General features: G+C 36.9%; 1 protein-coding gene across 3 annotated transcripts in view; it reads left to right on the top strand.

Annotated features, from left to right (window-relative positions):
* LOC137296185 (dedicator of cytokinesis protein 3-like) overlaps positions 1-14,437 on the top strand; it is a 139,793-nt gene extending 125,356 nt beyond the window's left edge. For 2 of the 3 annotated variants that reach the window (XM_067827900.1, XM_067827899.1), the window contains 5 exons: positions 5,928-6,006; positions 6,211-6,366; positions 7,192-7,254; positions 7,533-7,627; positions 7,935-14,437. In XM_067827900.1, coding sequence (XP_067684001.1) covers positions 5,928-6,006; positions 6,211-6,366; positions 7,192-7,254; positions 7,533-7,627; positions 7,935-8,186 — 645 coding nt within the window. In that variant the 3' untranslated portion in view covers positions 8,187-14,437. Of the gene's footprint in view, positions 1-223; positions 371-5,927; positions 6,007-6,210; positions 6,367-7,191; positions 7,255-7,532; positions 7,628-7,934 lie in introns of all 3 variants that reach the window. The other variant, XM_067827898.1, reaches the window with a different exon arrangement.
* Positions 14,438-14,974: the final 537 nt, after the last annotated feature.

The raw sequence follows: 14,974 nt of genomic DNA, 5'->3' as shown, positions 1-14,974 counted from the left end.
TTAAATCAACTTGATAAGTTTACTTAGAAATGTGCAGTTTGGGCTTGAGCAAATAGATGTTTTATGGTTGAATGTCAGAGATTGATTTCAGATGCTGTTTTGCTCAAGTTGTTTACAGAAGCAACTTTTTTCGTAATATCTTAGTTAGACAGATGTGATTTTTTCCTATATGTTATGGTGTTAACTGCCTTATTTTCTGGATGACCCTTGTTTGGATTGTTAGGACTCTGGTATGCCTCCCCCACCCCCTGAAAAACGGAGAATTGGCTCCCGTCTTGCAAACTATGGGGCTTACCTGGGGGGTCAGCAGGCACCCCCCATACCCTCCCGCCCAGCCTCTGCTCTGGTGTCTGGATCGGCACTACAACAGGTTTGTTACGACAAAGCTACATAGGAAGGAGGCTCACTGGCATTAGTCACTCTCAGGAGTCAGCTCGGACATGGACAGCTAGGTCACACTGATCTGGAAACACCCTTCCTCTGTGATTATGTTAGTAATGTCTACATATTTTTTAAAGTATATCATAAGTTCTTCTTAATGTAGAAATTTATGATCGTGGACAGTGGAAAGTTTCCCCATAAATGGTACTGCTGGGGTTACATTTCATGACTTACATCACTGGACCATTGGACATTTCAGATGAGGTTGAGTCTCGAGATGGGTGTGATTTCTGAAGATGTAATATCAAAATTATTAGTGTAAACATTCCCTCTGGGTTGTTCAACCTTTTCCCCCTTCAATAGACTATTGCAGACTATTCTTTGGGGGGAAAAAAGGAAGGAAAGGAAGGGGAAGACCATTCTCATTGGTGGTATACCGATGAGGAGTAGCAGTTACGTCCCTTGATAACCTCTCCTTGAAGTCCACCAAGGATCTTTATGGGTCGTGCAAGACATAAGGATGCATTACCTATCAGTATATGATATGTGGAGACCAATTCTAACCCATGGTTGGCATGATTTCTGAGGATGATAATGTAAAGTTTGTGATTGTATTGAATATGGACATTGATGTAGTAAGCTGGTACAATTTCCTAAATCCGTAAAAGGACAAAGTCATTTGAATCGGCCAACCTCATATGTAAAACTGTTAACTTAAAACAGTTTCCCAGAACCTGCTAGTGATGATATGTACGCTTGCTTTCAAAATGTCCAACTTCAACTTGCTTGAACAATAGCTTTGATATTGGACAGATGCATTTGTATTCTTCCTTGACCATCTTGTCAGTAAAATGAGTGATCCAATGAAAATAATAATTCCATCCTAAAAATATTGGGAAGACAATAAGTTTGTCTTGAAGGAAACTTTGCACATGATCATACAGACATTGTGCAAAGCAATACTGTACAGTGTCAGCTACTTGGCATCCATGACGTGTGACTGCTGTAGGACTCAATGCCAGTAACCCCCAACCTGTAGGTTTGTGAATGGAGCATGCTGACTGTTGTACAGAGCTATCTCCTCCATGTTGCCTGTCTGTCTACATGTCTACAGAGCTGGCAGTACAACTGGCAGACTCACCCTCATCTATGGTTGTTGTTGTTTGTTTGTTTGTATCTTCATGATTGTGTTTTCAGTATTGAACTTTTTCCAATATTGCTTTGCCATGAGTTCTGAGTTCACGTCCTTATCTAAAGCTTCATGTCCACTCCTTTGCTGGTAAGATTGGATTAGCTTAGCAGTTCCAGTGCATAGGTGACATCTCTGATGCCCTCTGTAGTCTGTGATGTGACAGCTGAAGACTGCCACCCATCTGGAGGGTTTGTTGCTGACACTCTTAAATATTGGTTTGTCTGTGCCCAAATTCTTTACTGCTTTCTATAATCAACCATTACTCATCCTAAATGTTTTTGGTGAAGCTTATGTCACTCTCCAGAAGCTATAATGACTAGAATTGATTGCTTGGAAACTTTTTTCTGAAACCTTACTAACATTACAGTCAGCGTGTCGGAGCATCTTTATCGGATGATATCCAAACCTTCTATTTTCTTACAAATATGTTAATTTATTTTTTTGCTTGCTTTTTTATATGAACTCAGTAATATTCTTGATAGCAGTTTTTACATAATTGAGTCTGGGATTGATACTATGGTCAGTAATCCTCTAGGAGTTTGACATGCCATTGATTGTCCAGAGTCTGATCATCGAAGTTATCTCTAATAAATACAAAGTAGATGGACATGAGGAACTCATAAACACAGCTATGACACAGAAAACTCGGTGTACCACAGCTTGTTTCTGAGGGTATATATCTGTGGAAACTCTCTAGTTCCCTCACTCACTTTGTAAAGATAACTGTACCTATGTTTACTGAGCTCTGTGTTGTGTGATGTAGTCTGTAGAAATGTTTTCCTTATTTGTTTTTATGGTTGATAGGACTGTTGAGGATGCAGTCATCTTTTCCTCCACAGTCTGTCCTTGGCAAAACAGGTCTTAACCCTCCTCCCAGTTCTCTTGATACTGTCTTATATATTGATTGGATTCCACAAAGGCTGTTGGGTATATGTCCAACTTGGAAGGGCGATCCAGTTGAGACTTCATAGTACTGAGAAATATTTCCTCCAAATACCCACAGTCACCCAACACAGGTGATTTTGACACATTGTTGACCCACATTGTCACAGTTTAGTGAGTGAGAGTGAGTTTAGTGCTGCACTCAGCAATATTCAAGCTATATGGTAACGGTCTGTAAATAATTGAGTCTGGACCAGACAGTCCAGTGATCAACAGCATGAGCATCATTCTATGCAACTGGGATATGACCTGTGCCAACCAAGTCAGCGAGCCTGCCCACCTGATCCTGTTAGTTGCCTCTTACGACAAGCATGGGTTACTGATGATCAGTTCGATTTTGGATCTTTATGGGTCGTGCAATACATAAGGATGCATTACCTGTCAGTATATGATATGTGGAGACCAATTCTAACCCAGAAATCCATGTCTGATGGTGATAAATAAATACATAGTCAATTTTAGGTAATGGTATGAGTGATATACAGACAACCTTTGGAGTCATTGAGATAGGTACTTGCTTCTGTTCATCTCAGTTAGGTATCCTGTGAGTAACCCAATCAATTGTACCCACCTCACTCGAACTCAAATGGGTATTTTACCATTTTCCAGTAATTGTAAAAATATGTTAAACTTAAATGATATTTATATTGAATCTGTAACATGAGGAATGATAAAAAAAATAGTGCAAGTTGCCAAGGTCATCTGTTGACACAGAACCTCTCAATTTTCCTCAGTTTTATATATGCACCTGTATGCAAGCTAAGATTTGACAGTTTTGTGTGTATGTATATATGATCAAATTTAATGAGTATTTTCAAAAGTTCAAGTATACTTGTACACAAATGACTTACTAAGAATTGACTTTTTCACAAAAACATTTACTCTGATACACAGTTTACCTCTGGATATATGAAAAAGTTTTGCCACACAGTCATAAGAAGCCCTTTTAGGTAACGAGCACTGTACTACATGTGGCAAGTTGGAAGTTGATCTGTTCGTCAGGCTGACTGACTTGGTTGACTCATATTTTCTAGCGCTGTTGATATCAACCAAACCATAGGTGTGTGTGACCAAGACTTGAGTATTTACACACCTCCATGTGACTTGAATCTTGTCAACTATTCTGTAAAACTTGAAACAGAACATCTCTTAGAGCTGATCAAAGTTTTGCTGGTTACCGATATCACCTAAAGTTATTGACATGATTATGCCAAAGGTTTTAATATATTTACATAATATATTTATTTAAGGGTAATAGAAACATTTTTAAATGGATAAATATTGATAGAAATTACTACCAATATGTACAGGAGAAAACAAGCCTCCAAGGTTTTGGTAGACAATGTACAACTGGAGTGGGAGAGATTTCCCAACCCTGATGGTTTTGCATTGTCTACCAAAACAGAGAAGTGTTTTCTCTAACATATATACTGTCAGTGGTGGATAATTACAATGTAGATGATCATTTAATGAAGCTATATAACAAGAAATGAAAGGCATGTAAATCAATTCAATGACAGTAACTATAAGTTGATAATTTAACCTCACCACCTTTGACGGCCAAGTGGCCGTGTGGTGTAGTATCTGCCTACGAATCTGAGAGTTGCGGTTCCAATCTTACTATGGCAAACATTTGTACTTTCCACTGAATCTTGAACAGTATTTTTCAGTTAATTTCAAACACTCCTGTTTCATTTGAATGTTGATGTTCATAAAAAGTTAGGAAAAATAAAATCTGGGAAAAAGTCTTACTAACGCAAAATAAAACCTGGGAAGAGATATTTCTAGCGAAAAGTGAAACCTATCCCTCCAAAATCAAAACCTTAAATGTGGTTATTCTTGGAAAACAAGAGATGACTTAATAGAAGCACACTGCAGGTTTATATTACCTAATAATGCAATAACAGCTTATATTCATCAATCCATGACCCTGACAATCATTACCAAGACCATATACCAGTACATGGTCCCAGCCATTGTGTGTTATGGTCTTCAAACAGTCTGAAAGGGGTACGGAAGGGTTTTCATGCAGATACAGACTGACAGAAAATTACTTTGATTATTACAAGATTGCAACACCAATAATAAATAACCCTGAGAAGCAGATATCATCAACATAAACAAGTATAACATGCAGGGGCTACTTAAAAATCTTACACATTTACTTTAGTAAATTTTAATCTAAATTTCCTACGTAATGTTTTCTACAATTGACACAGATTTGTTATGTGATGCAGTTGTGGCAAGTGTAACGTACATGCAGACTGCTCCCAAGTTAATGAGAGGAAAGCGTGTAAGATGATGCTTCCTGGGTACTACTGAGTATGAGACATACTTCAAGTTATAATTAACATTGGCAGGTCCTTAATGGCTTGTTAATATAGCAATGATCAGTCTGTTCTGGCCAGCTCGAAGGTCAAGTTAGTCTGTTTGAGACATATTGAAGTGAGTATAACCATTGGATTGGTAGATGTGTTAGTTGTAGATTATTGTTGTTGGGTCCTTTTGTGTAGATGTGGGTATGTTCATGTATTTTTCAGTTATTTTTTGTAAATATTGGTTGTGAAACTGTTGTGCAGCAGGGATTGTGATTTTCTGTTAGTATTTTACTTATGTATGTATTTTTGTTGGTTTGAATGCTGACTTTAACAACCTTCTGAACACTCTTGTCTGAAAAATTTCACTCCAATTTTATGGGACTTTTAAGGAACTTTTTCTAAACAGTTTCTCTTTATCTAAAACACTAAACATCTATTTCTTTCTTACTAATATTGTTAATTTTGATATGCTTCCAATATGGTTGAAAAGTGAAAATGCATCTGTTTTAATATAAAGTATTTCTTAGTACAATGACAGGGTAAAGGTGTTGTTTGTTTATATTATTTCAGTGTGAGTCCAGGAATCACATGTGAAAACAACAGGCCTTCTGCTGACTAATAATATTGTATAAATTGTTTCATTGTTGCAACTGACTGTACTGATACAGTGTATATATTGTTCCAACTGACTGTACTTATACAGTGTGTATGTTGTTTCAACTGACTGTACTGATACAGTGTATATATTGTTGCAACTGACTGTACTGATACAGTGTGTCTGTTGTTGCAACTGACTGTACTGATACAGTGTATATATTGTTGCAACTGACTGTACTGATACAGTGTATATATTGTTGTGACTGTACCAATAGAATGTATTTTTCAACAGAATGAACTGACACCTTGTGTTTATTGTTTCATGTGACAATGCTGAATGCCTTATATCGCTCCAGTCACCTTTTTAGGTAGTGCATTGAACATACACTTTTGTACAGAATCCAGCGCATTATAAATACACATTCATATGTGACAATCTGGTTACATATGTTTCAACTGACATGTCTTGTATATGTATATATATATATGTGTTTCAGCTGACAAATCGACTGCAGCAGTCACGAGGTGTTACCGGTAGTGACCCAGCACTCAACCAATCTCCAAGTAGTCAGAGAGGTGAGTAGTCAGAGGGGTTTGCCAGCCATCTCTCTATTAATGAGAAGTCTTTCCCAAATGGACAGGATTAATATCACAACACAGTCTAATTGTGATGACATAACTCTCAGTGAGAACACCAAAATATAATCTTAATAATGTTAGAATTGAATACACATTTCCGTGGCAACTACCCTGGGTATCATGTTCTTTGTGTTATTGTAGCACTGACCACTTCAGTGTCCATTTCCAACCTTGGGTCAGGCTCAAGGACGTTTGATTCACCAACCATGCAGCGAATGGTTTCAAGCCCTGATAAATCAAACGCTGACCCCTCCACACCTCCACCCCTGCCCCAGAGGAGGACCTCCAGTGCTGCAGGTAGGACGACTATACTAGTGGGAATATATTGCACAGTACTAGACTTCCCTGGAGTATATTGCTTGATAATGATTTTACTGGTACTGGAACATACTTTGCACAATACTAGACTTGACAGAAATGTATTGCACTATCGTCAAGAAGCATCCCTGTGCCCGGATTTCAACTTCTCTGTGACTTACCTGAGTTAATAGACAACTGGATGGTTCTTTGGGTTTCTTTTTTGTACTGTGCCATTATGGGTAATAGCAAAATACAACTAAGCAGGTTTTTCATTTTTGCCAACCACTTGACTAAGAAGTGTCCTGATAGATTTTTCAGCTTTACTAGACTTGGAATATGTTGCCCTATACTTGACTTACTGGAATGTGTTACACTATTTTACACTTTACTCAATTACGATGGACTATGCTAGACTATTTTTGTTAGACTATTGCAGATTATGCTAGGCTGTTCTAACTGATTCTAGATTTTGCTGACTCCAGACTATGATGTACCTTTGAAGACTCTAACTATACTAGCTTACTACATGATTCTGATTATGCTGGACTAGACTGTACTAAACTAGATGGGATTATGTATTGACTATCACATTCATCTATACTGGACTATGCTAGATTACTCTAGAATATACTAGATTATTATAGACTATATGGAATAAAATATATTATACTGTACTAGACTGTAATACTCAGTACTAATTGGTAGATGTTATTTTTTTCTCATCCACCAGCTAAGTATGTGAATTCTAGCAAAATTGTGTGAGTTTGTTTACCAGTGCATTAGCTGAAAATATATCTTAATATCCTTTCCATCACTCTGCAGAGATTGGAACTGGAATCTTGAACACACGACCACCGCCACCACCACCCAGACAGTCCACACATGGTGAGTAAGGCAACACCCCTCTCTTCCTACAACCACTACAACCAAGTGGCTGAATAGGAGCAACACACCTCATTGCCCAGACACCTCCCCTTTCTTCCCTACCATCTTCCAGACCTTGTACACATGAATGCACACATCCTGAGACATGAGACTAATGAACTCTTTCTATACATGCTCACTGGATGTGAGAGAAGCTAACAGTGAAATCCTCTGCTGTACTTGCTTTTCTGCTTCCAAGACAGAGATATGTATTTACTGACATATTTTCTTTTGAACAGATTTGCGGTTCCTGTCATACAATGTCCCTTCCCCAACATCAGCCAGTGTACCCACAGTACCGGAAGAGAAACCAGCCATACCCAGCAGATCAAGGGTAATTGTTCAACTTTGAGCTGTTCTTGACTCAGAATCTATGCCTAGTACTTGTGCTACACAGATGTCCTTAGAAATAATTTTTTTTTCGTGATATTTTTTGTAACCCAAAGACTAATGTTGTTCAGCATTGTTTCATGATGGTTAAAGTGACAGAGAAGCAACAAGTAGTGAGAACAAGCAGATATGAAAAAGCAACAGTCGGTCAGTTAGTTCATCCTGAGTTTACTCTCCAGTGCTGTGGTATCTTCTTACTAGATTTTCTAAACAACATCCGGTGTGCTGCATGTTTTGTTTTTTCTGCACAGAACGTTACCGCTGTAAATGGATCATTTGATCAAGGCTTAACTGCTGTGAAAGAACAAGACAGCGGTGAAGACAAAATCCCCCCTCTGCCTCCACGTGTTCCCCCACGGCCTTCCATCCCGCCCCTCCCGGAGGTTGGCACATCATCTCAACCATCACCAAAGGAAAGTGCTACATCCCCTCCACCCGTTCCAAAAAGGACAAGCATATACAGAAGGGTGTCATCTGATAGTGTTGAAGACACACACATGTAGGAAAAGACAGTTTGTCAGTGAGGATGTTCTCCAGTGTTTAAAGACAACCATTCTGGGACAAGATTTGACTGTATGTAAAAGACATCCTCATGTGATGAAGAAACCCATATGTGGAGGAAGATTGAACACTTCGTCCAGGAGGATGTTCTTTTGTGACGGAGAAACACCTCTCTCAGCAGGAGGAGTTTGAACACTTTGTTCAGGAGGATATCTTCTGGTTGTTAACCATCTTTAGAAGACAAAACCTTCAGTATTATGTCCACTTGTGTTTATGACACCCACTTGTTAGGGAAGACTGATCAGTTTGTTGACGAGGATATCATCTGGTATTGTTGAAGAAAACCATTTGTTAAAGACAGGACATATTGTGGAGGAGGATGTCCTACTGTTGTGTTGAAAACACTGAGATAGAGATCCACACCAACATGCTTCTACTGACAGACATTGCTTTGTACATAGAGACAGACACACTGTGTAAAGGAAGGCATACCATGAAGGACACAATAGACTGGGACCAAGATGAGGATCTGTTCTGGACACAAGATGGTGGAGAAGCTGATCTTCAGATTGTGGATCCTCCTCTACCTATACAACCAGCTGCAGGTAACAGTGGGATGGATGTACACCAGCAGTTCTGGAAGGTGTCTTATTTTAGTCATTAACATAAAGAACATTGCCTGAGAGGTTTTCTAATGCGGCAGCTAAGTGATTTGTGTAGGGAGCTTTGTCCTGGAGCCAGGAAGAAAATAGAACACCTAAGACATGTATTAAGACATTTTTGAGAAGTAGAAGCTGAAATTATGATTTTTCTTGAAATATGATTTTTTCTTCTGATAATTATGTAGGATTTATGAGAACTTGAAGCCCAAAATATGATTTGTCCTCAGTTATTCATTTTCCTGTTAAACGCAAAGAATTTTCCATGCCAAAAATGGATTCTTCACATAGCCTATGTAACAGACAGGTTGTAGTGATGTGTTGATCTCAAGTCAAACGCTTACTCATATATCTGTCTCCACGGCTTTCAAGTAATACTTTTTATCTAAGTCAGTGAATGGATTGAAACTCATGCTCTTGAGAATGTTAATTCAATTACGAACTCAATAATCTTCAATGTAAGAACAATTGAACCAAAGAAGAATTATGATGTTTTCCATTTCCGTTGGTAATGTTTGTGATTGTCCTGGATTATATGCCACATTTCATTATTGAGGTTCGAATATACTACATTTATCTGATCTGTATGCTTGTTACAGTGAAATAGCTTTGGTAGTTCCTGGGTAAATGTGGAATCCCCTGGAGTTTATAGGTTTCTGTAGGTCCCTGGGAACCAGTACTAGTCTGGCTGTTTGGGTTGTTAGTGTCAACCGCAGCATATACTTGTCATTCTGTTATGTTTCTGGATTAGGATGGACCCACAGCCTTCATGTCGGTTGTAGAAACTACTTACTGCATTACATGACAAGGTTAAGTGACATGTCAGATTCGGCATCATATTATCTTAATGTCATGAAGTGTTGCTCATGATAGCAATCAGTGGATTGTCAGGCCTGGGTTAAGTGATTTATAGACCATCGTCATTTAGTCAGAATATTGCTGAGTGTAGCATTAGCAAGCAAATGATTCATGAGGGTATGTGCTAGAAATTCTCACATGTAAAAAGGGAAGTAACTCTGGTTCCTGAGATTAAAAAATGTGTTGATCAGAATGGAATTGGAAATGCTACAATGACAAAATACCCCTTCTTTAGACTTGCATGGCTCATGTGGAACAAGCGGATGAATGTACATAGATGAAATGTGTATATAACAGAGATATAATTATTGTACATTCCTGTCAAGTTTTGTTACATATTAAATGACATGACATTTTCTGAAAGCTTTATACTGGCTGGCCTGGACTTTTCAAATAACATTTGAAAGTGTATTTAATTAATATTTGAATGTGAATTTAATTAAGATTTGAATGTGAATTTAATTAAGATTTGAATGTGAATTTAATTAATATGGGTGTGACATTTACTGGACCCCCACAGTACTGTTGCTATAGTGTTGAGAATGTGAAATAGTCAGACCCATTTCTCCAAGTATTTCTTATGCAGTACTTTCTCTGGAAGCCTCCCTCATGCTGTTGGTCACTGGATTGTCTGGTCCAGACTAGATTATTTACAGGCCTCCATCATGTAGCTGGCATATTAAGAGTGCAGCGTAAAAATCCAACCAACAAACAAACAAACCAACCAGTCTAAAAGACTCCAACTGTGAGTAGAGTTTGAGGTGCAGGTGTCTGGAGCACCCGGGTAGAACTGGTGTGTTGTCATGTGACATATGACAGCTGGTTGAAGGTAAACAAGAGCAGTATTGAATTTGGGTAACAGTGACATGACATCACATTTTCTATCTTGTCATCTGTATTAAAGTTAACAGAAACATATTTAAACTTGAGTAACTCTCTCATTAATCTCGAGATGTGTGTTACCTGTTAAAGTGGTCACAGAAGCCATTTTAAAGTTCAGTAACTTTGTACTTAGTCTTGAGATAAATGGAATTTTTATACATTGTCACTGAAGCCATTTTAACCTTGACATCTATCTTGTGATAATTGATAGCTATGTGCATGGTCACATATCTGTTTGAAACTATAGTAACTCTCATGTAAAGCTCAAGCTAAATGAGAGCTTTATACTTGGTCAGAAAAGTGGTTTGGAACTTGAGTAACTCTGACATTAGTGTCAGGATAAATGGTAGCTATATGCATCACAGAAACAGCTTGGAACTGCTTTAAAACATTTATCCAGAAATACGTTCACAGACTCTGTATAGAATCCAGATGACAGGAGACTGTTGTGAGCATTTTCCAAACATATCACCTGCAATGTATTCACTCAGTTTATACTTCAGCGCCACCATATTATTTAACCCAGAGACTGTCAAGAGCATGTGCATGTTTAAGTTAAATTGGCTCATATAATCTTCGTGTTATTTCAGTTTTCACCAATATATTATGTATCTGAAAGTTTGATGAAGAGTCTGAATGTGATTGGATAAACAAGGGAGTAGTCAAAGAACAAATGTATTTATTTGTTGTTGATGATGATGATGATGATGATGATGATGATGATTGGTGGTATATGAATGATAATGGGTTGTTAATACAAATTTTTCATTTTCATAATTCCTGCCCCTTAATATATGAAATTGTAGATACTCTGCTATTACAAACATGTACTCTCAATTTGCATTGTATACTGTTTACTCAATACAGTAACGATTTTTTCTTTGGTATTATGAATGATACTTAAGTACTGACAGGGCTCCAGATAATTATTCCCACATCAGGAGAATTTACTCCTTTTTTTGCAATATGTGAGTACCTGAAAAACATATGTTTCTGTGCTACCATGTTCACACACACATACGCATTTTTGACCAATCAATGTTAACCAAGATGATTCACTGTGTTACTTGATTTCTTTAGCAACCAGGATTCCCATAGCACAAGGAAAAGACCAGTGAGTCGATATCATTTAAAATCAAAGATGTGACACTGCTTGAAATCAGATTGAAATGTTTTAGATAAATACGTCTCTAAATAATTCTAAGACCATACACAATTGCTGTGGCGCATATCTCCTACCTTTAATTATTTTCTAGTGTATCATGCATATGTTTTATCTGTACATGCACTGATACAGCCCTTATCTGGAGCCCTGTACTTATATTTTCAACTAGGCACTATGTTCACAATAAACTTGAGATTTGATCAGAACACCTGATCTAAAACAGTATATGAAATTTATACACCAAATTATTTATAATGCTATGGAATAGCAGGATGTCTTATCTTTCATTAAAATGAACAAGTTACGACAACTATTAATTTATGACTATAAAAAAATCAATTAATCATTGTGAAACTCAAAGAGTTAATAAAGTATGTGGCATGTTTTATATTTTGCCCTGTTACTGAGTGGACAAGCATTAAATTATGAAATTGCAAATATTCCTCTAGCATATTTTCAAAATATGTGGTGAGTTATGATATAATATCGCTGGTTAATAGTTTTAAGATTTTATGATACCTTTATGGAGATTATCATTCTGGTGTTGTTTCTCATAAATATGAAAATGGGGACTGTTAATGTGTAGAAATGAATGTACAGTGAAAATAGTATTTTGACATTTTAAATGTAAAATGACAGTTGAGAACCAATGATAATAGTTACATGTAACTGGTAAAAGTATTTTTTTGCTGGTATATTTAAGTGTTATGGTGTTATTTTTCTTTTGTCTTGTATGGCAGGTAATGTATTTACTATGACAAAATGTGTGTCACCAACATCTGTCATGGTATTTTCACATTTTCTTCTCTTCAACCAATGCTTAGAGGCAACTAACAGAATCAGGTGGTCAGACTAACTGACTTGGTTGACACATGTCATTGTATCCAAGTTGTGTAGATTGATCTTCATATGTTTGATCACTGGATTGTATGATCCAGACTGGTGCCATATAGACACAAAGAACTTAGTTATGCACTTTGTACTTTTCAATGATAGGTTTTCAACACATGCATAAATTTCTCATAGTGACCACAATGGAAAACCATGAGTTTTTAACCACGTCTGTAAAAGTATGGGCCTGGAATGTTTAATGTTGAATTTATTGGTGAATGTCATTTTGGGTGTCTTTAACAGTTCAGAGTCAGTACAGAGTGTATCTTTTGTAACTGTACGAAAGCCAGCACTTTTCTCCTCATCTCCTGTCAGCCTCCAGGCCCCGATTTCTTGAGAAAAAAACTGAAGTTTTCAACTCAAATCTCAAACTGAGTTTCACAATTTGAAACAATTTTTAACTCAACTGCATTTCTAAATATGTAAAACAGAACACCTTAAGTAATCTATCCACGAAACTCAATTGTTTAATATAGTTTGAGTTTTGTGCCGATTTCAGTTCATTCTGTGAAAAGCGTTTTCTCAAATTTTAGAAAAATCTCAGACTTAAGTCAAAACTCAAAGTTTGTTTCAAGAAATCGGGGCCTGATCCTCTATAGGTTCAATCGACACCATTCCTCATATAAAGGAGCTTCCAAAAGGGCCAGGTTCTGTACAGGAGGATCCTTTTGTTGCCCACAACGACCAGCCATGTCCCAGATAATTATAAGCTCCAAAGACTTAAGATCGGGGCTCTTTTAATCCTCAGGTATGATGGAGTGCTTTTCTAAGTATTTTGTGTATAGCTAGATTATTGCTGAGTGCAGTGTTAGATAACAAACAAAACCACATTTACTGGACAGCTTACAATGAGTGATATTCCTTGAAAATAAACAAAAAATGATAGCTGTTGAAGAAGTTTTCATGTATCGTAACAGATATGTTAATCAAAGTAATTTTTCCAGAGGCTGTCTTTCATAGTCATGATAACAAATTGTTTGGATTGTTTAACTGTTTATTTGATTCATGTATTGAGGGTGCATTTTCTCCAAGAAATGTGGGTAAGATTTAGAGAAAGGATTTTTTCTTTCAGTTTTGTTTTGATACAAACAAAATTGTGTTCAGTGAAAGTGTTGCTATGATTTATCATCTTTTATTTGTAATTTAGAAGATTGTGTCCCGAAAGCTGAGTGTAATATTGTGACCTTTTCATGGTTTATGGGAACATCCACACATCATAATGATTTTGCATAATGCTATGACCTTGTTGGTGAGGCTGGAGCAAGTGATGAAGAGGCATTTTACCCAGCACAAGTCATTTAAATAGATGTAGTCCAAGGAAAGAGGCAGCTGAAACAGAGGTAGAACTTATTGCTCAAAATCATCTTCGTTGTGGTTGCTGGACATGTGATCAGTAAAATCTAGTTGAGTCAAATCCTTGGAACATATATTTAAACTGAGTCAAGTTGTTATGTGAAATGATTACATTAGACCTTAGTGCTAACTAATGTTCTTGCAGGTTAGTGGAACTGGCAAGCTTGCCAAACTATTCTTTCTTGTTGTGCATATTATTTTCAGTTGATTATGAAAGACCTGTTTCTTGATCACAGAGCTTGATACCTGTACAGTTATGAGAATGTTTTCTTATTTACAGAGACAGATAATAGTTGTATGTCTTGATTGTTGTTGAAAGTTTTCATTTCATAATCAAACCACACTGCAATATTCCCACTTGAATGTATAGGTGAACAAGTTGTCAGTCTTTGCCAGCACATGCTTTGTTTAGTCATTTAATGACAACATTAAAGATGTATCAATATTTGCAGCTTTCTATTATTTCTTTTGAAATTTTACAATTTGAATTACATTAGTGTGTTATTACTTGAGGAATTTGATTGAGTCTTTATGTAATTTTTTTTCAGAATATTTGAAGTTCTAATGTACATTCATTGTTTGAAAATAGTTGACAGGAAGCATTATTTTTGTTTGAGTTTGTTTCATTTGTTTTCTTGTCTTGACATGTAGAATTACACAATTACTGATGTTATTTGTTGTTCGGTCAACTATTTTATTGCTGTATAGACAACTGATGAATACAATAAATTGAAATATAGACTTGACTTATATGACTGTGGTTGTATTGCATGAAAAAAGAACTGATTCCACTCAGGTTAATGTTCATAAGAGAAGGTGGTTGCATGTTCCTGATGTACGCTGACAACAGACTCGAATCAGGGAAATAAAGATTCAGGGCTTATCTCCCTTGACTGTTACCTCACTTGTCTCAGGAGGATGAGGTTTGTTCATCGTCAGTGGATATGTGTACATATTTGATTTTCTTTGGCAGCTCTCTTGG

The sequence above is a fragment of the Haliotis asinina genome, chromosome 9 (genome assembly GCF_037392515.1).
Source record: "Haliotis asinina isolate JCU_RB_2024 chromosome 9, JCU_Hal_asi_v2, whole genome shotgun sequence".
Taxonomy (NCBI): domain Eukaryota; kingdom Metazoa; phylum Mollusca; class Gastropoda; order Lepetellida; family Haliotidae; genus Haliotis; species Haliotis asinina.
This window is presented reverse-complemented; position numbering and strand designations above follow the sequence as displayed.